We start from the raw sequence: 23,374 nt of genomic DNA, 5'->3' as shown, positions 1-23,374 counted from the left end.
CAACATTTTATATGCTTTAACACAGTGCCGTCTGCTTCTGCCACAATAATGCAATTTTCCACAATATGTCCCCTTCAAAATCTGCTTTGGTGACCATGTTATTCAAATGCATTAATATACATGTTAAAACGTATTTGAATGGAAGAGGGGTATGAGAAATGCCGCTTTATTTTGGTGGTCCAACGATAAACTTCCGTCTCTTATTTTAGAAACGACAGACGCTCGCAGGAAGTGTTTGTGGTTCTCCGCACTAGGTTCAGACGGGCCGGGGGAGGAAAGCAAAGCACTGGCTGTGATGCCGCTGGATGATGGCTGCCTTCGGAATCCTCAGCTACGAACACCGGCCGTTAAAGCGGCTCCGGCTCGGGCCTCCGGACGTCTATCCTCAAGATCCCAAGCAGAAGGAGGTCAGATAATTCCCCGTCCTTTGCGTTCATTTGGACACGGGACTGTGTAGTGGAAGCGGCTGTGAGCTAGCTGCGATGCTAAGCCTAGCTAGCGGCGCCTAGCCTGCTTGAGCTAGCCCCCTCCAGAGACGACTCGGGCCTGGGCAATAACAATGAACAACGCCGCAGGAGACATGTCACTTTCCGAGCTTGCGCGACAGCTCCAACAACGGGCTTGTTAAAACACCACATTTGTACTAGCTAAGCACCAAAGCTAGGAATTTTTCTAAAATGGGAGTGACGTTATTTTTGGCGAATGAAATGCGTTGCAATTGTTGAAGGGGGTTTAAAAGTTAAACATCGGCTTGGTAGTTGGCTAACTATGCGCAGCCAAGTGTGTGTTTTAACTCATTTATTTCGAACGGCTGCTCGGCCGAGCTTCGGGACATGGGTAATTGCTCCTTATCTATTATTAACCTCAGGTTATCCGTTGATGTGAATGACAAATGGATTGGATGTTAATCCGAGGGCAGTGCTGCAACACGTTCATTATAAATGATTAGAATATTTACTCACTTGTTATGAGTGAGACAATCTAAAAGAAACAGACCCCCCACCGTCCAACTGTTATGAAACTGCGAGGATATTTACATAGCATGGAGTTGACTTGGAAGCTAGGCTAGCTGAAGTTCCTCAGCTAAATTGTCACTTTTAAGCAATATCCAGAGAAGCCAAAAGCTAGAGGTATCCATCCATCCATCCATCCATTCATTTTCTCCCCTACTTATCCCCATCGAGATCATAGGTGAGCTGGAGTCTACTTACTTCTACTCGCCTAATGTGGAATGTCATCTTTTTAACTTGAGTGCATATGTGGGCATAGACACATAGCTGAAAATTAACACCCCACAGTCACCGCCACTGCATTGTAATGCTGCTAACGCTATGCTAATATTTGCATTCAACAGAACTCTGCACCAAGTTGCTGTTGGCAAATTTCACAACATTACACCCCCCCCCACCCACACACACACAACTTAAAATTTCTTCACAAAACCACCAAAATGCACTTGCCAATTTTGTGGTGTGGCATATGACATCGCTAAACAAAAATATTCCCTCAGTTCCACATGCACAACTTGGCCTTACGCTATGAAAATGTCATTTTCAGAAGCTAATGTTGGTAACACTGCACCCCTGGTTGCATTTTGCCTTTGACATGATTAGTGCTTTGGCAACTGCTTCAAAGTGGCTCTTTCATTACGGAACCTCGTGCAACCCAGGTGCCAAGTCATTGGCTTAACGGTTATTATTTTCATAAGCCCCACTTACAGAACAGTCGGACAGATGTGCAGAACGTCTTGCTCAACAGACCAATTTTCAGAAATAGGCAGAAATGTACTTGGTATATGGCTCAGTAATCCTGGCTAGGCCTGCAGCTGTCAAATAATTTTAGAATCACATTTCTACCGTTGATCTGTAAAAAATAATTTTTCATTGTCAAACGTAATATCGTGCATGTGAGGTGTAATTCTTGACCACTTGGGGTCGCCAAGCTCATGTTTGACAGTAGTATCTGTGACTTTTGTGTGTGAGTGGCTTTAAAAGGCAGGGTCTGCCCTGGTGAGTGACATGGGTGTCAGCAAGAGAGTGTATAATTGACCGATTATTTTGTCATTATGGGTTGAGTGAGTGACTCAACACAAGTGGTGGCCAATGGCAGCTTGTGTATGAATGTGCTTATTATATATTTATTTTCTTACCGTTGATTCAATAAAGCCATTCAGTCGAGTTTTTTAAAATGCACGTGGCTGTTTCTGTCCTTGACTACTTGTGAGGGCATTATATGTTCTAACGCGCGTTGGTAGGCTATGTTAACACTAAATTGGCAATCGTCAATGCATTACCGTGTGTTGGCGATCTTAGGTGTGGTTGTGGTAAAAAATGGCACTTGGTTGTCCGTGTTCAGTGCTACTCTTGAGTCGCCGCCATTGCGCCAACTTATTTTGACACGGTCTGCGACTGCTGTAAGTTTTGTCCTTTTGAAGAAAGACTATCCCTGTGAAGCTTCGAGGCAGAAATGTTGCATCGACCGTTTTTGTGATCAAATAATTCGATTAATGTAAGCCCTACTGCAGACAATTAATTTGTATACTCTCTAACCATATTGTACTGAAAATTAGTAAATATTCATTTAAATTTTTTAATTGTTTCAGCAGAATATGCGTAAATATAACGTGTTTCACTTTATTTGGGGAAACGCCACAAGCATAAAAAACATCTAGTACTCAATTTCACACTTGATGGGTGTGCAGATACACATTTACTATTTGTATACAAGTCAAAGTCAAACTTCTTCAAATATTTTCCCCCAGGATGAGCTGACTGCATTGAATGTGAAACAAGGATTCAACAACCAGCCAGCTGTGTCTGGTGATGAACACGGCAGTGCCAAAAATGTCAACTTCAACCCCTCCAAGGTGTTTTTTTTGTTGTTGTTGTTTTGTGTTTTTTTTTAAATCTGCCATGCTTCTCCCACATTTAATTACAGTTCCTACTTGACATTTTGTCCGATTTTACAGATCAGTTCCAACTTCAGCAGCATCATTGCCGAGAAGCTACGCTACAACACATTTGCCGACACAGGCAAGCGTAAACCGCAGGTCAACCAGAAAGATAATTTCTGGCTGGTCACGGCCCGGTCGCAGAGCTCCGTCAATAACTGGTTCACGGATTTAGCTGGCACAAAACCACTAACGCAGCTGGCCAAAAAGGTAAGAAGACCCCTAATTGGGATCTCTGGAATTCTCATTAACGCATTGATTAGTATTGATTCAACAGGCAGTATCATCAGAATTAATTGATTTGCTGGCTTCATCTGATGCCTCTGGCGCTCTGTAGGTTCTCCCTAATTGTTCCTGATTGGGCAGGAGTAGCATCTGGGCAATAAAGTCATTAAATGCTTTGACACATAACATCCTATTTTGTCATTTAGTGACTCGGAGTGTTTATTTTCTCAACCGCAAATGAGGGCATAGGGGGTTTTATTGGGATAAACATTTTTTGAAAAATCTTAAACACTATGTTTAGAGATGCACCTAAGTTAAGATCATCTTTGATAATGCAAAGGGAACTTATTTACATGTGCAAACATGCAGCACATTCTTTGTGCCTCTGTAGTTGCTGCTGTTTTGGTGAACAACTTGGTTCAAATGGGAAAACTCAGTGATTTTCCAAGTGTGGTACTGGTACCACTACTTGTATTCAGGCTCACTCTAATGATAGAACAACTGCCCAAGTACAGTTCAGTTGTATTTTGCTTTTTACTACAATTTTCCTATATTTAGGTGCAGTGTTGAATGTTCAAATGGTGTAAAACTGTATTATGTTCATGGACCCTTAGGCTTACTACACAACTGCATTTTAATGTTTTATTATCATAATACTGACTATTTTATTTTAGGCTTAAAAAGGTTTGAAAACGACTGGTTAATTTAAAAATTTTGGGCTGCCAAGTTGGCTGCTATCAGCCACTGTCTGCCTCCTGAGAGTTGAGACGACTTTGGCGTAGCTAAATGTCCGAAATATAACCAGTCGGGGTTCGTGTCAATATAATTCAGCCCCCCACAATAATTCTTTTTTTGGTCATTGTTTAAATGAATAAATCTCTCACCTTCTGCACTTTGTTTTTAAATGTCGTTTTAAACGCTTTTAAACGTCATGCTAAATATCAGCGTTACAGATGCCATTTCTGCTCTGTTGCCTGTGTGTTGTGGTAAAGACGTCTACTGCTACACACTTTGGTATCAGACATGGTAAATGTAATTAAGCCAGGTAGGGATCACCACCTGTTATCTTTTCCTTTCGGGGGGCAGGGATGAGGCATCTGTTTGAGGTGCGGTGTTTATTTAATCACGTGGATGACGCATCCAGTGATTAACTGGGGCGCTGCAACTGTCAGTTGTATCTTTTTTTTTTCTGTTCCTGTTGGTTTTTCCTTTTTAATGGACTCAAATTCTTTTTGAAGGTGCCAATTTTCAGCAAGAAGGAGGAGGTTTTCGGCTACTTGGCAAAATACTTGGTCCCCGTCATGCGCTCGGCCTGGTTGATCAAGATGACGTGCGCTTATCATGCAGCCATCACAGAAACTAAAGTCAAGAAACGGCACGTGATTGATCCTTGTATAGGTAAGAAACATGCGTTAGCTCCCACCATTTGGTCTTCACGCAATCTGAGTATTTCTTTGACATTCAAACGTGTTTATAGAATGGACCCAGATCATCACAAAGTACTTGTGGGAGCAGCTCCAAAAGGTAGCCGAGTTCTACCGACAGTGCCCCAGCCAAGGCTGCAGCTCGCCGCTCCCCGCCACTCCCACTGACGTGGAAATAGCCACCAAGCAGTGGGAGTACAACGAGAAGCTGGCCATGTTCATGTTTCAGGTCAGCACACCTCACGTCACTGATTTTTATTTGCAGTGGTGATAAACTATGTCGCTCAATTTGGTTGAATTATTCTGCAAAGGGTTGAAGGATAGTTGATGAAATTGTGATTTACCACCTCAACTACTAAGGCCAAACACTGCAATAATTTCACTTTAATTAATTTTTCTGTTTGGGCCACATGGAAGACTAGTGGTTTGAACACTTGCCTCACATTTTCTGAGGTTTTGCTTTCAAATCAGTATTAACTTTTAATGTTTGGATGGTGTCATGTAGTTTCTTTGTCATATTTTTAAATACCAAAATAGTGAATGTTGATTTGGGGAAAATATGTAATTGGAATTGCAATCTCTGTCAGGAAAATCGCAGTCCAGTCTTTTAAGGTGTTTGTGGACAGCAGGAGGACGGCAAGCAAAACTGCTGCAGTAGATTTGTTTTCAATGAATGTATTTATATGTTTAGGATGGAATGTTGGACAGACATGAGTTCCTGACGTGGGTGCTGGAGTGTTTCGAGAAGGTCCGACCCGGCGAGGATGAACTCTTGAGACTCCTCCTGCCGCTTTTGCTGCAGGTAGACCTTTCTCACCTTCCACTGACAGCCCGATTTCACTTCCTCAATCTTGCATCATCTACGGTGCTGCTGGACCGCACACACGCATGTCAGTGTGAGGTGACAGGCTGTCAAGAGTTTCTCGCGTAGCAGCTGTGTACCTTCATCCATCAGCGAGCCTTTCATTTTGCTTCGTTCAAACCTCATGTCATAAGTCAGTGTGTAGATTTGTGTGTGTGTGTAAAACGCTGTGCACTGCTTCTCCTCCCACAGTACTCGGGGGAATTCGTACAGTCGGCCTACCTGTCACGCAGGCTGGCTTACTTCTGCACGCGCCGCCTCAACCTGTTGCTAAGCGACGGCAGCCTGGGCCCCGGCGCAGGCGGCGGGCACCCGGCGCACAGCATTTTGACGCCACAGGGAAACGCTCTTCCCCCAACACCGACCTCCCAGCCGGCTGGAGGGAACCAGCCCCAGACGCCTTTCACAGACTTCTATATCTGCCCCCAGCACCGACCTTTGGTGTTTGGCCTCAGCTGCATGTTGCAGGTACGACCCTCGGTCGGCATCAGGGAGTTTATACGTTCAATCTTGCTTTGATTTGGTGCATACATGTTGAAATGGGGCAAAAAAAAAAAAAACTATGTGAGTAAAGTCAGAGTTCTGACAATGAAGCAACATTTTCCTAAAACTATGAAAAAATAAAGACTGTAATTTTAAAATAATTAAAGTTTAAATCTTTTATTTTATGACATCGTTGTAATAGAATGTGAAAGGTCGCAAGTCAACATAAAAAATGTTTTTCCCCTTAGAGAACAGGACTTTTGTTTTACAAGAAAGGTCATTATGGAACAAGTCAAAGTAAAATCATATTTTGTGGAAGAAATGAAAGGGAATATTGTAAGACACAAAGATTGTAATCTTTCCAGAAAAAAGCAATAATACAAAACAGAAGTGTGAATTCATTAGTCATACAGGAATAGATGACGAACTCAATTCACCCCCCCCAAAAAAAAAAGTAATTTAACCAGAATCAGACCAACTTACTACCAGTATGAGATAGTTGATGTGCTATTTGCTTTTCCCAGTGCAACTGCATCCCTCACTAATTGGTGTGTTGTTGTTTTCCAGAGTATAGTGTTGTGTTGCCCCAGTGCGCTGGTGTGGCATTACTCTCTAACAGACAGCAGAAACAAGACTGGCTCCCCTCTGGACCTCCTCCCCATTGCCCCCTCCAGCTTACCAATGCCAGGGGGGAACACTGCCTTCACACAGCAGGTACTTTCATTTCATTATGGCTTCAGAATCCAGCAAGCGATTTTATTTTCCACCGTCTACCCCAGGTCCGTGTAAAGCTGAGAGAGATTGAGGAGCAAGTTAAGGAACGAGGCCAGGCTGTGGAGTTTCGCTGGTCGTTTGACAAGTGCCAAGAGACCACGGCAGGTCGGGAAAACATCTGTTCACAGCATGAGGTTTGTCTTTCCGAGCCCTGGACCGTTGTTTGACAATGTCTTCATTCCATGGTCAGGCTTCACCATCGGGAGAGTGCTGCACACCCTGGAGGTTTTGGACAACCACAGCTTTGAAAAGTCTGACTTTAACAACTCGCTGGACTCCTTGTACAACCGAATATTTGGTTCAGGCCAGAGCAAGGATGGCCATGAGGTACTCAACATCATTGTTGCCTTTAATTAAAAAAAAATCACTGATCTTTACATAGTGGACTATAATGCTTACAAAGTGTGCTTCCGTGCAGATGTCGCCGGACGATGATGCTGTGGTGACCCTGCTTTGTGAATGGGCCGTTTGCTGTAAGCGGTCAGGTAGACACAGAGCCATGGTGGTGGCCAAGCTGCTGGAGAAACGCCAGGCTGAAATAGAAGCAGAGGTGAGCATCCCACTCCCTGCCTTTCTCGCCTGTTTCCTACCGCAGCTTTATTTTCCAAGTAAACTAAGCATGTAGCGATCATCGCAGTGTCATGAAAATAGTGCTCCTTTTTAAACCAACTTTTGTGTACACATTATGGTTTTAGACTTTCATTGAGGAATGGAAAAATTTACAAGAATACATTCTAATTACGTGAATTAAGTTGCATGGTAATTTGTGTAATACTGATTTTATTCAGAATATATTTCTTCTCAAATTAAGGTTGGCAATTTTCAAAGAAAAAGCATTAAGTCAAAGTCATGATAAATAAGCGTACTTGTAATATGTGGAAAATATACAATTGACCATACATACATACAAGTCGGAATATTGACAATCAAAACAGAAATCTTTAGCTTACTTTAATTTTTAAGTTTATTATACTCACGACCATTTTATTGTGGTTAAAATATTGCTCCAATTAAGTTTCCAAGAATAGCACTAATCTTTTGGGACTGAAATTGTGACAGTCAGTAATTTTTACAAGAAAACATATGCAATACTGTAATTGAATCACAGTTTTACACAAATAGTCAAAATTCTGTGAGGAGACAGATAATAGACTGTGATACTCGCATACTATTGAAAATAAGTGGGAAAAACATCCATCCATTTTCAACCACTTATCCTGCTCAAGGTCAGGGGCGGGGTGTGGCTTATCCCAGCTGGGTGGCTGAGTGGCAGGGCACACACTGGACTGACCACTACTCAGTTGCACACGTGTGGTTGACAGGCCATCACAAGAAAGCGCAGTCTAACTTCATCTGGGATATAGAGAATGGTTGATCCTTGTTTCTAACAGACAGCACGAGTATACTTGTGTAATTTGCACTCACTTTCTGTGTGTGTGTGTGTGTGTGTGTGTGTGTGTGTGAGTCAGCGATGCGGTGAGTCTGAGGTGGTGGATGAGAAGGGCTCGGTGTCGTCAGGTTCCCTTTCCGCTGCCACGCTTCCAGTCTTTCAAGATGTTCTGCTTCAGTTCCTGGATACTCAGGCCCCTACACTCAGTGAGTCTCTGCCTCTTATTATATCACCCAGAGTACATGTATTAGAGAGGATTTGAAACGGTGGAAAAACTCTTATTAAATTATTCACAAGGAATTTTTGTCCTCTCGCTAGCGGAGCCCGGCAATGAGAACGAGCGAGTGGAGTTCTCCAACCTGGTGCTGCTCTTCTGCGAGCTTATCCGACATGACGTTTTCTCGCACAACATCTACATGTGCACGCTCATCTCCCGCGGAGACTTGTCCTCCGACGGCCACTTGCCACGCCCACGCTCTCCCAGCGATGAGCCCTCGGACGAGTCGGATCGCAAGGAGCAGGATGCGGGCAGCAGCATCAAGATGGAGGACACTGGTCTGTCGGAATCTATGGAAATCGACCACAACTCGAGCGCCAATTTTGACGAGGTATGCCGGTTATGAAAATAATACCAAGTGTAGAGCTGGGTAATTCATATCAATTTGACTACACAGTTTTTTATTTACTTTTTCATCAGCTTGCTTGGTTCAAACCACAACCCTGCAACATGGCTACAAACATTGGAGTTTGCAAAAACACAATCTTGTTGACAAATTATCAATTATTTGCTTGTTCAAGGAGGTGTCCTTGAAGAACAAAATATTTTTGCACCCACTACCCCAAATTCTCTTCCGCCACTATAAATAGTATCATTTGGCTATAAAGTTGTTGTAAGTACACCTCTACAGAGGAGCTAATACTTCTTACGTACTCTGACAATGACTGTGACACTGCCACCTACTTTATTCTCATATGGCGAAAACCGGAACATGTTTCCTGCAGTCGATGCCCTGGCAATGCCCCTGCTCCCATATTTGAGAAGGGGAAAAAAAGCCTAAAAGCTTTTTTGGTATCAGATGAAATAAAGCAACTCCCTGAAGGAGGGAAAAAGAGCAAAACTTGCTCTGATTGTTAATTTTTTTTTTTCCTTCTATCAGTAAACCGGAAGTCATTTAAGATTTTGAGGGAAACAGTAAAGATTTTATTTTGAAGCCTTAGTGCCCGGCCACAATCAAAGGATGTCTTGTGTGTGTTGTCGTCACATATTTCGTCACAATCCACCTTGCAGATGTTCTCTCCTCCGATGCACTGTGAGTCCAAGGGCAGCCCTTCCCCAGAAAAATCAGCACCTGAGCAGGACAGCAAAAACACCTGCAAAGACAAGAGCATGGACCCCGCCTTTCCCCAACTATACGAACAGCCCCGACACATTCAGTACGCCACCCACTTCCCCATTCCTCAGGTGAGAAGAAAATTATCTCAGATTAACGTTAAAACAAGATTCTTATATATGTTGAGTCAACTTCAATGGGTTTAAAGTTGATATCATTGCATGGTTGTCAAGATCGTTGTCTGTGTTTAGTGAATACTGTGGCAGCTTTCTACTTGTACTTTTTCCCCGTTTGCCGTGACTGGGGTTATCCGGGCCATCTCTTTCCTGGTGGTTTATTTGCTGCCTTCTAACCCAACCCCTCACAAAACCTCGCTTCAGGAGGAGAACGCCAGCCACGAGTGCAACCAGCGGCTCGTCGTCCTCTACGGTGTGGGCAAACTGCGGGACGAGGCCCGACACACCATCAAGAAGATAACCAAAGATATCTTGAAGGTGCTCAACCGTAAAAGCACTGCAGAAACAGGTATATTTGCCTCTAGTTCTGTGATGAGTCATTTGTTCTTCACTGTATTTTGCACTGTGGGATGTAACAGACTTCTTGGTCCCAGGTCTGGGTGTCTTTGGTTCCAGTTGAACTCTTCCTCGTTATTTGTGAATGCATTTGCATCATAAGCTTTTCATTACATCCAATTAGTATGCAGTGCTATATTCTTGCCATGACTTTTAGAGAAGCTTTTCTTTGAAAAGTGCACATCACATTTGGAAATTATTTATAATTGGCTTTACCTGAATTTCACCCATCAGGCATCAATTGTTTCATCCCCTTATGTTTTGTAAAGGGGGTGAAGAGGGACAAAAGAGAAAGAGGAGTAAGCCAGAGGCCTTCCCCACCGCAGAAGATATCTTCTCCAAGTTCCAGCACCTCTCCCACTTTGACCAGCACCAGGTCACCTCACAGGTTAGACAGCTTCCGCTAATTTTCTCAATTTCTCCAGAGCTTGACATTTCAGCGTAAATCATACAAACGGAACAAAATTATTTCCGTCTGTGACTCGTTTGAATGAAATGGGCTTAATTGAATGCAGCTTGAATATATAATCACTGTTTATTTTTTATTTTTTTATTTTTTTGTGAAGGTGTCCCGAAATGTGCTGGAACAGATCACCAGCTTTGCCTTAGGGATGTCTTATCACTTGCCTCTAGTGCAGCACATTCAGTTCATCTTTGACCTCATGGAGTACTCCCTCAACGTTAGTGGCCTCATCGACTTTGCTATTCAGGTAACTGCACTTGTTAAATTTGTGTTTTCTATTGTGGTTTTGTAAATTAACCGTTTTTTTTTTTTTTGCAGCTTCTGAACGAGCTGAGCCTGGTGGAAGCCGAGCTGCTGCTCAAGTCATCCAGCCTGGTGGGTAGCTACACCACCAGCCTGTGTCTGTGCATCGTCGCTGTGCTGAGGAGGTACCACTCTTGCCTCATCCTCAATCCCGAGCAGACGGCGCAGGTTTTCGATGGGTACGTTGCTCACGAACCATTTGACCATCGTTAGCGAGTGTGCCATGTGCATTACAGTCAACATAAATGTCTTAAAGCTCTTAAAGCTGGAAGCCTATCGCAGAGATTCCCGGCCACTGTTCCACAGCACATTTGTGTTGCAAAAGATTGGATGTGTCGCCAGAAAGTAACCAGTTTCACTTGCCAGAATTTTTTTTATTTACTAAAAAAGCATCGCTCTATCTATGCGTTCACCTGTTGCTATTCAAACAGCGGGATAATAGCATTGTGTTCAACAAAACAGTGCCAAATTTCACACTAAATGCTTTTTTCACCGCATTTACTTTTGATCTTATTATTGTAGACATACCCAATTGTCTCTTGAAAATGCTGACAAGGTATTTATCCGTGTCAGGTTAAATCTTTTTCTTAATGCCTTGGTAATGTCTTGCACAATAGTTGATTTGGGATGATTGACTAAAACATGAAGGTAAAGTCTACAAAATTGTCATTGTTCTATGTCAAATGGCGCTCTAGGCTACGCATTGTGGTGAAGTCGGGTGTGAACCCAGCAGACTGTTGTTCCGCTGAGCGCTGCATCCTGGCCTACTTGTATGACCTCTACACCTCCTGCAGTCACCTCAAGAACAAGTTTGGCGAGATCTTCAGGTGCTGAATGCATTTCCGATTCATGTGAAAAATATATTGGTTAATTTTAGTCAAATGCATATCATTATGAAAAATGTGTAAGAATATTAAAATAATAAAAAAGACATTCATTAAAAATATAATGAAATGAAATATATATTTGTACATTTTCTCTCTTTTTAGTGAGTTCTGCTCCAAAGTGAAGAACTCCATCTATTGTAATATCGACCCCTCGGACTCCAACATGCTGTGGGACCCCGTGTTTATGATGGAGGCCATCGCCAACCCTTCGGCACACAACTTCAACCACTCCATGGTGGGCAAGATTCTCAACGACAGCCCAGCCAATCGCTACAGCTTCGTGTGCAACGTCCTCATGGACGTGTGTGTGGACCACCGGGACCCGGAGAGGTACTATTTGGGAAATTGGGGATGAGGTACAATTTGGATTGACAATAAAAAGACTTGATTATGGAGTTGGTGTTGACATTTCAATATTTATGGATACATAAACTGCCTTACAAACGTGTCCCAGAGTGGTTGCAATAAGGCTGATGTTTCTTTTCTTAGGGTGAACGATATCGGGATTCTGTGTGCCGAGCTGACGGCGTATTGTCGCTCCCTGAGTGCCGAGTGGCTCGGCATCCTCAAGGCGCTCTGCTGCTCCTCCAACAACGGCAACTGCGGCTTCAACGACCTGCTGTGTAACGTTGACGTATGTTCATGTTCACTTAACTAAATGATGGTTTTCACTTTCAACACGGAGCCTCCAGAGTCAAACACAGTATGTTCTGTCTTACCAGTTGACGTTCAAGGTTTTGACTCTTAAATTATACCCCTTTTCAGCATTTGACTTTGAAGGGTCTGTCTCACATTTCTGAGGTTGGGGCATTCCTGACAGAGGTTTTCATGTTTTCGCCGTTGTTATGTAGGTTTTGTCCCGGTACTCCAGCTTGCCCTCACATACCCAATAGGTGTGAAAGTGAGTGAATGCTTGCTTGTCTTTGTGTCCTCTAATTGGCTGGCAACCAGTTCAGATTATACTCCATTTGCTGTGTCTCCCAAATTTTGATTTCATAAGTTAATGTTTCCTTGGGTTGCTTTTACTTATTTATTTATTTTTTTAATGTTGCTCTTATGTCCCTCAGGTTAGCGATTTGTCCTTTCACGATTCCCTGGCAACCTTTGTGGCCATTCTCATCGCAAGACAGTGTCTTCTCCTGGAAGATCTGGTCCGCTGTGTAGCCATTCCATCCCTCCTCAATGCAGGTAAGGATCTCTATTTGCACATTTCCTCAAATAGTGGCTGTCTAGCAAATAGACGCGGGGCCTCATTTAGTCACTGTGTAGTGTGCACCCTGCATAGTATTTAACTGACATGGGATCACACCACAATGTTGTGTGCCTCCAAAAACCTTCCTTTGAGATCTCATATTTGGAAATGTTCAGGCAGGCTGCTTCATACCGCAATCACCAAGACAATGAGAAGAATTGGTAACTCCTACATCAGTAAAACATCTAAATCAGTGAATTGGAGAGCAGTCAACATATCATTAAAACTAACTTGTGTTAGGTTTTTTTGATTATACAGCTTTGGTGTGTCTCTGATCCAACGCGTTGCCAAACATCTATATATAAAGAATCTATTCTCAGCTCATAGGTGTTTTATAAAGGCGTAAAAGGGTAGAGTGCACCCTGGTGGGTAGCAACATGAAAATATGAGACGTTACTCTTACCAGAGATGAGAGTAAACACCACTTGTTTGATGTGGCCATGAAGCATTGTGCGCTTGCCATAGTACCCCCTAGACCACTGTTATTCTTTTGCTGTTTTGTTTTTTTGTTTTTTTTGCTCTCCACTCAAAGCTCTGATACAATAGACCATTCAGCCATGCTGTGCTATTGGCTGCTTTTATAAAGCTACACACGCCAAGTGTCCCTGCTTTGTTCTCATTTTCCCTTTTTTTCCCATCAGCCCCTGATGAAAAATTCATTTATGAGGGACATAGTTTTAAATTTAGACAGGCTCCCGACTAGTTCGTTGTGCCGTATTTTCAACAACCTCAAATCATCGCATGCGAATTCCCCTTCTTTTTAGCCTGCAGCGAGCAAGACTCTGAGCCAGGAGCGAGACTGACCTGCAGGATTTTGTTGCACCTTTTCAAGACACCGCAGCGCAACCCTGTGCCACAAGACGGCATTAAGTCAGGTTAGAAAAAAGATTCTCAACATTACGTTACTGTTGTGTAGTATGAAAGACAAAAAAAAACAACAGTGGTGCAATAACTTGCAGATAAGTCTTCCGTTGGTATCCGGTCATCATGCGACCGGCATCTCCTAGCAGCGTCGCAGAACAGCATAGTTGTGGGAGCAGTTTTTGCCGTCCTCAAAGCTGTCTTCATGTTAGGTAAGGAAGCACTCTAGTGGTGGGTTACCAGATCGGCAGTCACAAGTGTACAGCTTACATCAATCGCGATGCTGTTGCAGGCGATGCTGAGTTGAGGGGCTCCGGACTATCTCACTCAGCTGGCCTTGATGACCTATCAGAAGGCCGCAACGTCTCCATAGAAACAGCTAGCTTGGACGTGTATGCAAAGTATGTCCTGAAGACCATCTGCCAGCAGGTGAGCGTATCTGACCATACCAAAAATAAAATTCTAATTTAATTGCTGATTCGCTTCAACAAATCAAGGAATTTCTACTGGCTTGTGGAATACATTTAACTTAAATTGAAGTTGCCAGAAATTGTTTCTAGTTTCCAAACTAAAGTTACTTGATCTGTGATCTGCTAGAATCTGTTATTGCTATCAGGTAGGTAGGTAGGCTGGTAGAAGGAAACGATGAGGGAAATTGAATTGACAAAGCAATACTCACACATAAACACTTGTATTAATAATGTAGAATAAACAAAAAGTAAGAACCAATACAAGAGCAGCGTTCAAACAAAATCCAAATCTAAGTGAAAATAAAACGAAAAAAACTGCATTTTGTGTGAAATATTAACACCAATATGTGACTGTCATTGTTCTTCTATGCTGACCTCTCATCTTCCTCTCTACAGGAGTGGGTGGGCGAGCGCTGTCTCAAGTCTCTGTCTGAGGACAGCAGTGCCCTTCAGGACCCAGTGCTGGTTAACATTCAGGCCCAACGGCTGCTGCAGCTCATTTGCTACCCACACCGGCAACTGGACAGTGATGACGGTGACAACCCTCAGAGGCAGCGCATCAAACGCATCCTACAGGTTCACCTTCTTTTTTTGCTTGTGCTGAAAGATTACTTACTGATGTTACTAAAAGTAATAGTTGGGCTGAATGTGCAGCCTTTTTTTGTTAAAAGGAGCAAATTGAAGTGTGAGCATTTGCTGCCCTCTTTTGGCAGTGCCATATCTTATTCTCCACAAATAGTCAGAATAAAAATGAAATCAACTCTACTTCTAGAATATGGACCAGTGGACAATGAGACAGTCATCTCTGGAACTTCAGCTGATGATCAAACAGAGCACAAACAATGCAAGTTGACGCAGTTGGATACTGGACCAATATAACCCAGTACCATGACCACCATTTCCAAAAATGTGTTGTGATTTCCATTTTACAGGAGCTCTATTCTCTCTTGGAGAACATAGCCAAGGCCACAATCGAGGTCTTTCAAAAATCAGCCGAGATGAACTCCAATAACCCCTCAGGGAACAGCGCAGCGCTTCAAAGCAGCTCTGCGTCCAACAGCAGCAACACCACCAGCAAGATGAAACCTATTTTAAGGTGAGTGTGTGACTGTAAGGCTGGGAAATATGGCCTTAAAATTAACAAAAAATAAAAGGAATTACCACAAAAATCTGATTTATGACTTAATTTTTTTCCCCTTGTAGTAAACGCGACTGACTATTTTATCCACAAGTTTGGAGCTTCTTGAGCTTTGAATTTTTTCCTCCTGATAACAGACAAGCTTTTTATTGTTTATAGAAATTAATATTTTGTTCTTTACATTAATGTGAAACCTAAGTCAATCATCACTTAAAAAATAATAATCGCGAGAGGGGTCGGAAAGGTAATTAAATAGCGCTGAAGTTGATCATTTTACAACACTGTGCTTTTTTTTTTTTTTTTTTAAGAAGCTTCTCTCTGGTTGTATCAAATTTAGTGTAAGCAGTGCATGTCAGCGGGTACATGCTTTGAAATACAAAAGCTGCAGAAAAGAATAGTTCTGAGAAATAAACTTGAGCCTGTTTATTCGTTTATTATTTGTTTATGCGTACAGTCCTAATAGACACTAACTCATCCTCTTTAATGACGTGTATTTTGTGTTACGTGTACAAAATATGGCAGCATTAACATTATTTGGTGTCGTCTTCAGTTCGTCAGAGAGGTCGGGCGTATGGCTGGTGGCTCCGTTGATAGCCAAGTTGCCCACCTCAGTTCAAGGTCATGTTCTGAAGGCAGCCGGGGAGGAGCTGGAGAAAGGACAACACCTTGGTTCGTCCTCACGTAAGGAGAGGGATCGCCAGAAGCAGAAAAGGTAACAGACAATTATTTTTCATCATTGGATGCTTGAATGATTCTTGACCTTTACACCCCCCCTCTATTTCTCAGTATGTCACTGCTAAGCCAGCAGCCATTCCTGTCTTTGGTGTTGACCTGCCTGAAGGGTCAGGACGAACAGCGGGAGGGTCTTCTCACCTCCCTCTACAGCCAAGTTCAGCAGATAGTCACCAACTGGAGAGAGGACCAATATCAGGACGATTGCAAGGCCAAGCAAATGATGCACGAGGCCCTGAAACTGCGACTCAATCTTGTAAGGACTCTTGCAAAAAAAAATAAAAATAAATAAATCCGAATCAGAAACTTAATTCTACACATTCAAAGATATACACTTACTGTTTATCAATGTATTTTGTCACTCGGTGTTTTCGGTAATTAAGGTGTTAAAAAAATGCCATTATGGAATAGTGGGTAGTACTAGATATGCACTTCGTATCCTGATCCGTTTTTTTCATTCTGCATGCAATGAAAACAAAACCTTCTTGCTGGCTCGGGCAGTTTCTGTTGCCATTTTGTCAATAAGACATGAATGTCAACTGTATTTTTCCTCTGGACTAACAAGGTGGGCGGAATGTTCGACACAGTGCAGCGCAGCACCCAACAGACCACAGAGTGGGCCGTCCTCCTACTCGACATCATCAGCAGCGGAACGGTGGACATGCAGTCCAATAAGTGAGCCACGCCATTTTATCACCATTGTCAAAATGTGTGAATAAGTTACATGCGCTCAACGTTTGTTTTCCTCTCCAACAGTGAGCTCTTTACAACCGTGCTGGACATGCTGAGCGTGCTGATTAATGGCACGTTGGCCGCCGACATGTCCAGCATCTCTCAGGGCAGCATGGAGGAGAATAAGAGGGCCTACATGAATTTAGTTAAGAAGCTCAGGGTAAGAATGACATCCCTTCCTTGCTCCAGCTGCAACTATAGTCACGTTTTAGTTCCGGGGGTAATTTCTCCAAAAGAAGACCCTACTCCTCGAGCATATTTCTGAGGAAGCAAGGAACCTCTTAAAAAATATTCATTATTTTGACAGCATGTCCAAACTTAGCCATACTCCCTTAGAATGTTTTGTCATCTTGAAATATGCAATTGATTAAAATGTTGTTGACCACACTACAAGTCAACTGGATCCTTTCAAATGGTTTACTCAAAATTGCGAGCAATGGGCCAGTTTCTTGTGTAATTTTACACATTGAAGATCCTAATTGTAATTTTGGCTTAAATATACATGCCAATTTGTATAGTACTTGGCATGAAAGTTGTTGAAAACTATCATTGTAAAGTGATTTATTAAAAGAACAACTTAATTGGTACATGTACAAAAACATAGCCATTGGAGGATGTCTGGTGTGATGCATTGGGCTTGTCATACTTTTTTATTCCTTTGTTTTATTTGCCGTTGTCTTTAAAAGCTCAATTTGGATTCTTTCTCATATTCAAACTTTAATGTTCAAAGACATCTTCAGCATATTTATTAAATATTTATATTGGCGTCCGCAGAAAGAGCTTGGGGATCGGCAGTCGGAGAGCTTGGAGAAGGTTCGCCAGCTGCTGCCACTACCCAAGCAAACGCGTGATGTCATCACGTGTGAACCTCAGGGCTCACTGATCGACACCAAGGGGAACAAGATTGCTGGTTTTGAGAAAGAGGTAAGCTGCGATAAAGAGACTGGCATCGCTGAGCTGTTTTTTTTTCGTTCTGAGATGGGCAAAGTATGGCCAGCGTGCTACACTCTGTAAGGCTCACAGTTATATTATCAAGAGTGCTGTAATATTTGTAGCATTAAATTAGCATTTTTGTCCCACTAAAACTGTTTATATTTTTTTTTTCAGTTCATCTCATTAAATAATTGGTTGATTGATTGGTTGTAAAACATAAAAGAAATGTGCATTAAATGATCAATTTTACATAAGCATTTATTTTTTATTTTTATCTAGTCATTGATAAATAAATAAAATTAATGATACAAAATCATATTTTTAAATGAGAGTGTATTACTATTTTTCAACATTTTTAAATGTCATAGAATAATTGTTTAACCATTTTTAATTAATTATACATAATACAAGAACGCATTTGAATGAATAATTTCAATTTTGACAAAGTATTTTATGGACACATTATAACTTTACGACCTGCTGTTGACTATATCAAATAGGGATACATACAATAGGAATGGATTTTCAAAATATTCTCTTCTCCTCATCCTTTTATGCAACTATTGATAAATATACCCGAGTTACAGAGAAAAGTGGGTCCATTATTGACAACATTATTACCAATATACAAAACTCTGGAGGTAAATCTGGTGTATTATATTCAGATATAACAGATCATTATCCCATTGTGTTTTTTATGAACTGGACCAAAAGGCCATTTGTCCCATGTACCAAAAAGTCCAGATTCTAACTGACAAAACTCTTAAAAACCTAACTCAACATCTCCAAACAAAAAACTGGGATGCTATTTATTGTTCTAATGATCCAAACAAGGCATTTGACTACCTAACTCATGAAATAAGAGCTTCTATTAATGAAACTATTCCAGAAAGGATAATAAAACAAAATGAAATAAAAAAATCCCTGGATTACAAAAGGAATTCTACAATCTATTCAAAAGAAGACTAAACTTTATAAACGGTATAAAAAAAGTCCAAATAATGTAAATAAATGCAAATACACAAGATATAAAAATAAATTAACAAATCTAATACGAGTTAGTAAGCAAAACTATTTTTCTGACCGATTTAAAAATGCTTCTGGCGATCAGAAGAAATCTTGGAAGGTGCTGAAAGAGGTAATTGGCCGAAATGCAAAATCACCAGTTTTTCCTGACGCCGTAATTCAGACCCAATCAAATAAAACGACTAAGGCAGATAATTTACCAGACAATTTTAACATTTTTTTTGCCTCTGTTGGAAAAACTCTATCAAAACAAATTTCTACAACAGGAGGCTCACATTACAAATATTATCTATAAAAGAATTACCCCAACTCATGCTATTTTACTCCTACTTGTAAAATAGAAATAACCAATATTATAAACAAGATGAAATGTTCACACACAACTGGTGCTGATGGTATTAGTAGTAAGATTCTTAAAACTATTGTGCATGTGATAGCTGAGCCACTTGCTCATATAATAAATTTATCTCGCCAGCTCGGCGTTGTTCCAAAGCAAATGAAGGTGTCAGAAATAATACCAGTATATAAGTCTGGGAACATAAATGAAATGCAAAATTACCTTTCCAAAGTACCGTATTTTCGCACCCAAAAGACGCGCCGTGTCAAAGGGCGCAACAACTGTTGAGGGCGCTATTTCTGTCTTTGTAACATATACTGGACGCACCGCCTGACAAGACGATAGCACAGCTGCTGTTAGCATAGCATGAACTTGGCAGAGCTGCCCACACTGACACAGCCGATAGCAGCCTACTATGCCCCAATAACATAAGCAATCACCCCATTGTTGCAGCAGACGCCAAGTCCCTATTGACAATAGATGACATTGACAATGGCTCAGGCCAATATTAGGTGCATTGGCAATAGCCTACAAAGCAACGTCAGGGGAGGGACTTGCCTGCTTACCACACTCCTTAGAGTCACGGTTTAAAAAAAAAATAAAAAACTCATCATACAAGCAAACAATGAAACATAGAAATAAGATTAACACAAACATGTATCTCTCATGCCATCAATATACCCAAAAAAAAATGAAAATAACACAAAAGCCACTCAGCCTTAGCTAATTCAAGCAATGCATTCTGGGAGCAGAAACCCACAATCCCATAGCTGTTTAGAGAGATTTGCATGGCTGTTTAAAGAGATGTGCTGTTATGCTTTGGACTTTTTGTCTGTTGTCTAAACCTGGGACGTTTCTTGCTTGCAATAACATAAATGATAAGACAGACTAAAACATTGTGGACAGCTGCCCTTTGTCCAGCTTTTTCCAACACCATCACCCAAACATTATAGTCAGATAGTGTATTTGTCACGGTCGATTGTAAGTATGAACAACTCACTCTTTGCCCAGCAGGGTCTGCTAACATGCACTTCCAACAGCTCGTTGATGACAACGGCTGATGGACGTGAGTGGTACTTTGTCCATTTAATGGACGCATCGACTGACAGGGCGCTTTGTTTGTTAAGGGGAATTTTTGTGACTTTAAAGTGCGCCTTATGACTGCGAAAATACGGTACTAGAAAGAGCAATCCACTTGAGACTGGTAGCCTACTTAAAAAAACAAAATATACTGGTTTCTTCACAGTATGGCTTCAGGAAACAGAGCAATACATGCATGGCCACTTTGGATTTGCTTGAGAAAGTAAACGATGCTTTTGAGAAGGGAGAAATTGGTATTGGCGTTTTTCTCGATCTCACAAAGGCATTTGATACGATTGATCACTCTACTTTACTTGGGAAGTTGGAGCATTATGGTGTCAGGGGTATAGCACTACAGTGGTTCAAGGACTATCTTCAGGATAGACTACAATATGTAAATGTCAATGGGGAAAACTCAGGACTGGAAAACATCACATTTGGAGTTCCCCAGGGATCCATTCTGGGCCCCTTTTATTTATTGTGTATATTAATGATTTTGGTTTCTGTTCGCACAATATTCATGAAATTCTTTTTGCAGATGACACAAATCTATTTATATCACATAAAGATATTGATCAGCTTGTACTACTCTTAAATGAGAAGTTATCAAACGTAAATACTTGGTTCAAATGTAACAAGTTATCCCTGAACATCACCAAAACAAATTATATTGTCTTCAGCATGAATAAACATTAATACAGAGATCGTGAATTGAACATAACTATTGATGGCAGACTTATTAAGAAAGTTGAGTCCACTAAATTCTTGGGAATCCATGTTGACCAGTCTATAAATTGTAAAAAGCATATTGATGAGTTGGTTAAAAAACTATCAAAAATAGTTGGATTATTTTATAAACTAAAACAATTGCTCCCATTCGAGGCATTATTAACTTTGTATCGATCACTGTTTGAGCCTCATCTGAATTATTGTAATATTATTTGGAATAATACTTACCCTACATACACTGCCAAATTACTCATTTTACAAAAAAGCCATAAGGGCAATATCTGACTCTAAATATAATTCTCCTACAAATGCCCTCTTCCAAAAGTATGGTCTCCTAAAGCTTACAGAATGTAACATCTTTCATAACCTATGTACAATTTATAATGTGGTTAACAGGCTGAATACTAAATGGTGTGAACTCATTCCACTGTACTCTTCCTCTCACCTACATAGTACTCGGAAGAGGTTGCACTTGAAAGGGAAATATAGGAAATTAAAATCCACTCGATTCAGTATATGTTATAGGGGCCCACAAATATGGAATGAATTGGATAATGAAATAAAACAATCTGCTACGCTTTCTATATTCAAAAGAAATCTGAAGCGCAAGCTACTGGAGAAATATGTATCTAAAGATTTTGCAGTCAAATGACTCAGTTAAACTTTTCTCTTTTACATGTATTACTGATTGGTTATTATTTAAGTTGAAATGTACATGAACTGGTCCATCATATCTGTTTTAGCACCACACTGAAATTTTATTTGCATGTCTTTTTTTTTTTTTTTTTTTATAAACTATGAGCCGTTGCCCAGCACTGTAAACATCTTGTAAATGACATTTATATCAAATTGATAACGTCAGTACAAGATAAATCTTTTGTTTGGTGGTGGTGTGCTGGATCCCTGTTCATAAGCTTTTAGCTTCAGAGGGAGTCCATTTTTCACATTGTAAACACAGTATTTTGTTTGCATACAACATTATGTGTGTGTGAAAATAAACACGTCAAATCTTATACTAATATTGACCAAAGGTATATTTTCCATCAGGGGCTTCAAGTATCTACCAAGCAGAAGATCTCACCTTGGGACGTCTTTGAGGGTCTCAAACACTCAGCCCCTCTATCGTGGGGCTGGTTTGGTACGGTGCGCATGGACCGCAAGGTGACCAAATTCGAGGAGCAGCAACGGTTCCTGCTTTACCACACGCACCTGAAGCCCAAACCGCGCAGCTACTACCTGGAGCCGCTTCCACTGCCGCCCGAAGAAGAGGAGCCACTGACACCCATTTCACAGGAGCCAGAGAAGAAGATGATGGAGGCGGTGAAGCCGGAGAAGAATGTGCCTTCAGTGCCCTCGGATTCCAACAAGAAGAAGTCAAACAAGAAAAAAAAGACTCCATCGGCTAAGACGGAGGTTTGCAAATCTGTTTCCCTTTTGTTTCAATGGAATGGTAAAATTTTATTATTGAGGGTATTTAAGTATTGAACTTCTTCACTCTTCCCTTCCAAAAGGATTACGTGAACCGCACACCTGGTGTGAGCTACGGGACAAACATGCCACCCGAGCTCATGCAGAATCCTTACAGCAGGTTACCTTATGGCCAGCAGAGCATGGGCATGTACACCCAGAACCAGCCTCTACCTCCTGGTCAGTACTTTATGCCAGTAACTTTTAAGGAGACATATTATGGCCCAATTTCTGAATCTTTTTTTTTTTTTTTACAATTTAAAACGGTTTCCTTTATGAAATGTATCTGGCATTCGTCCATCAAAATACTACACAAAGGACAAAGAATTTCAACCCACCTACTATCCACTTGTGATTCTCTTCTAATCACTCAATATATTCTATATCCTCAGCAAAAAACTATTTTATTGCAGAATGACAATTGAGAACGTCTTCTTTGCCGAACATGCAAAAAAAGAAAGTGACGAAGCTCATAACTAATATTCATTAACCTAATGTCGAACTCCAAGCTCTTCCGCAGTTTCTTTTTGCGCTTGGTCTGACTCCACTTCATGCATATCAGGCTGTTGTGCTATATTCACACTTGGCAACTCACGGCAACACAAAGCCATACTTGCAATGGAACAGCCTACACGAGAGGAGGTGAACAATGACTCATTTGCTTGCGATATGACAGTCCCCTAAAATCTGGTCGAGGGCTTTTTATAGAAGGTATAAATGTGTGCTGTTTTCTTTACTCCAACATGTCATAAGAATTTTATGAAGACAATTGGGAGCAGTTTTATTTTGTGGAGAAATTTCCTGATATGTCTCCTTTTATGTCATGCTTGCTCCATCATCTTGTATCGCACGCTTAAGTGGGTTCTCCTCCCGCAGGAGGACCCGGTTTAGATCCCCCTTATAGGCCTGCCCGCAACCCCCCAATGAACAAGATGATGACCACGCGGCCCAGC

At 41.3% G+C, this 23,374-nt stretch overlaps 1 protein-coding gene across 8 annotated transcripts in view; it reads left to right on the top strand.

Moving 5' to 3' along the window:
- The first annotated feature begins 240 nt into the window (after nt 1-240).
- The window catches only part of med12 (mediator complex subunit 12), a 27,800-nt gene continuing 4,666 nt past the window's right edge, over nt 241-23,374 (top strand). For 7 of the 8 annotated variants that reach the window (XM_088294359.1, XM_088294358.1, XM_088294355.1 and 4 more), the window contains exons 1-36: nt 241-407; nt 2,762-2,866; nt 2,969-3,160; nt 4,414-4,573; nt 4,653-4,828; nt 5,291-5,401; nt 5,654-5,929; nt 6,512-6,658; nt 6,724-6,823; nt 6,909-7,045; nt 7,137-7,268; nt 8,188-8,314; nt 8,427-8,716; nt 9,397-9,570; nt 9,820-9,964; nt 10,281-10,399; nt 10,578-10,721; nt 10,793-10,956; nt 11,473-11,604; nt 11,767-11,994; nt 12,154-12,298; nt 12,732-12,852; nt 13,681-13,791; nt 13,876-13,989; nt 14,070-14,206; nt 14,644-14,823; nt 15,020-15,091; nt 15,180-15,343; nt 15,936-16,097; nt 16,172-16,373; nt 16,683-16,792; nt 16,874-17,009; nt 17,624-17,773; nt 22,002-22,367; nt 22,466-22,601; nt 23,298-23,374. The exon at nt 23,298-23,374 is cut by the window's right edge. In XM_088294359.1, coding sequence (XP_088150485.1) covers nt 306-407; nt 2,762-2,866; nt 2,969-3,160; nt 4,414-4,573; nt 4,653-4,828; nt 5,291-5,401; nt 5,654-5,929; nt 6,512-6,658; nt 6,724-6,823; nt 6,909-7,045; nt 7,137-7,268; nt 8,188-8,314; nt 8,427-8,716; nt 9,397-9,570; nt 9,820-9,964; nt 10,281-10,399; nt 10,578-10,721; nt 10,793-10,956; nt 11,473-11,604; nt 11,767-11,994; nt 12,154-12,298; nt 12,732-12,852; nt 13,681-13,791; nt 13,876-13,989; nt 14,070-14,206; nt 14,644-14,823; nt 15,020-15,091; nt 15,180-15,343; nt 15,936-16,097; nt 16,172-16,373; nt 16,683-16,792; nt 16,874-17,009; nt 17,624-17,773; nt 22,002-22,367; nt 22,466-22,601; nt 23,298-23,374 — 5,544 coding nt within the window. In that variant the 5' untranslated portion in view covers nt 241-305. The remainder of the gene's footprint in view (nt 408-2,761; nt 2,867-2,968; nt 3,161-4,413; nt 4,574-4,652; nt 4,829-5,290; nt 5,402-5,653; nt 5,930-6,511; nt 6,659-6,723; nt 6,824-6,908; nt 7,046-7,136; nt 7,269-8,187; nt 8,315-8,426; nt 8,717-9,396; nt 9,571-9,819; nt 9,965-10,280; nt 10,400-10,577; nt 10,722-10,792; nt 10,957-11,472; nt 11,605-11,766; nt 11,995-12,153; nt 12,299-12,731; nt 12,853-13,680; nt 13,792-13,875; nt 13,990-14,069; nt 14,207-14,643; nt 14,824-15,019; nt 15,092-15,179; nt 15,344-15,935; nt 16,098-16,171; nt 16,374-16,682; nt 16,793-16,873; nt 17,010-17,623; nt 17,774-22,001; nt 22,368-22,465; nt 22,602-23,297) is intronic. The other variant, XM_088294354.1, reaches the window with a different exon arrangement.

This window comes from Idiotropiscis lumnitzeri, chromosome 4 (assembly GCF_059441095.1).
Source record: "Idiotropiscis lumnitzeri isolate Australia: NSW breed Sydney's pygmy pipehorse chromosome 4, RoL_Ilum_1.0, whole genome shotgun sequence".
NCBI lineage: Eukaryota > Metazoa > Chordata > Actinopteri > Syngnathiformes > Syngnathidae > Idiotropiscis > Idiotropiscis lumnitzeri.
This window is presented reverse-complemented; position numbering and strand designations above follow the sequence as displayed.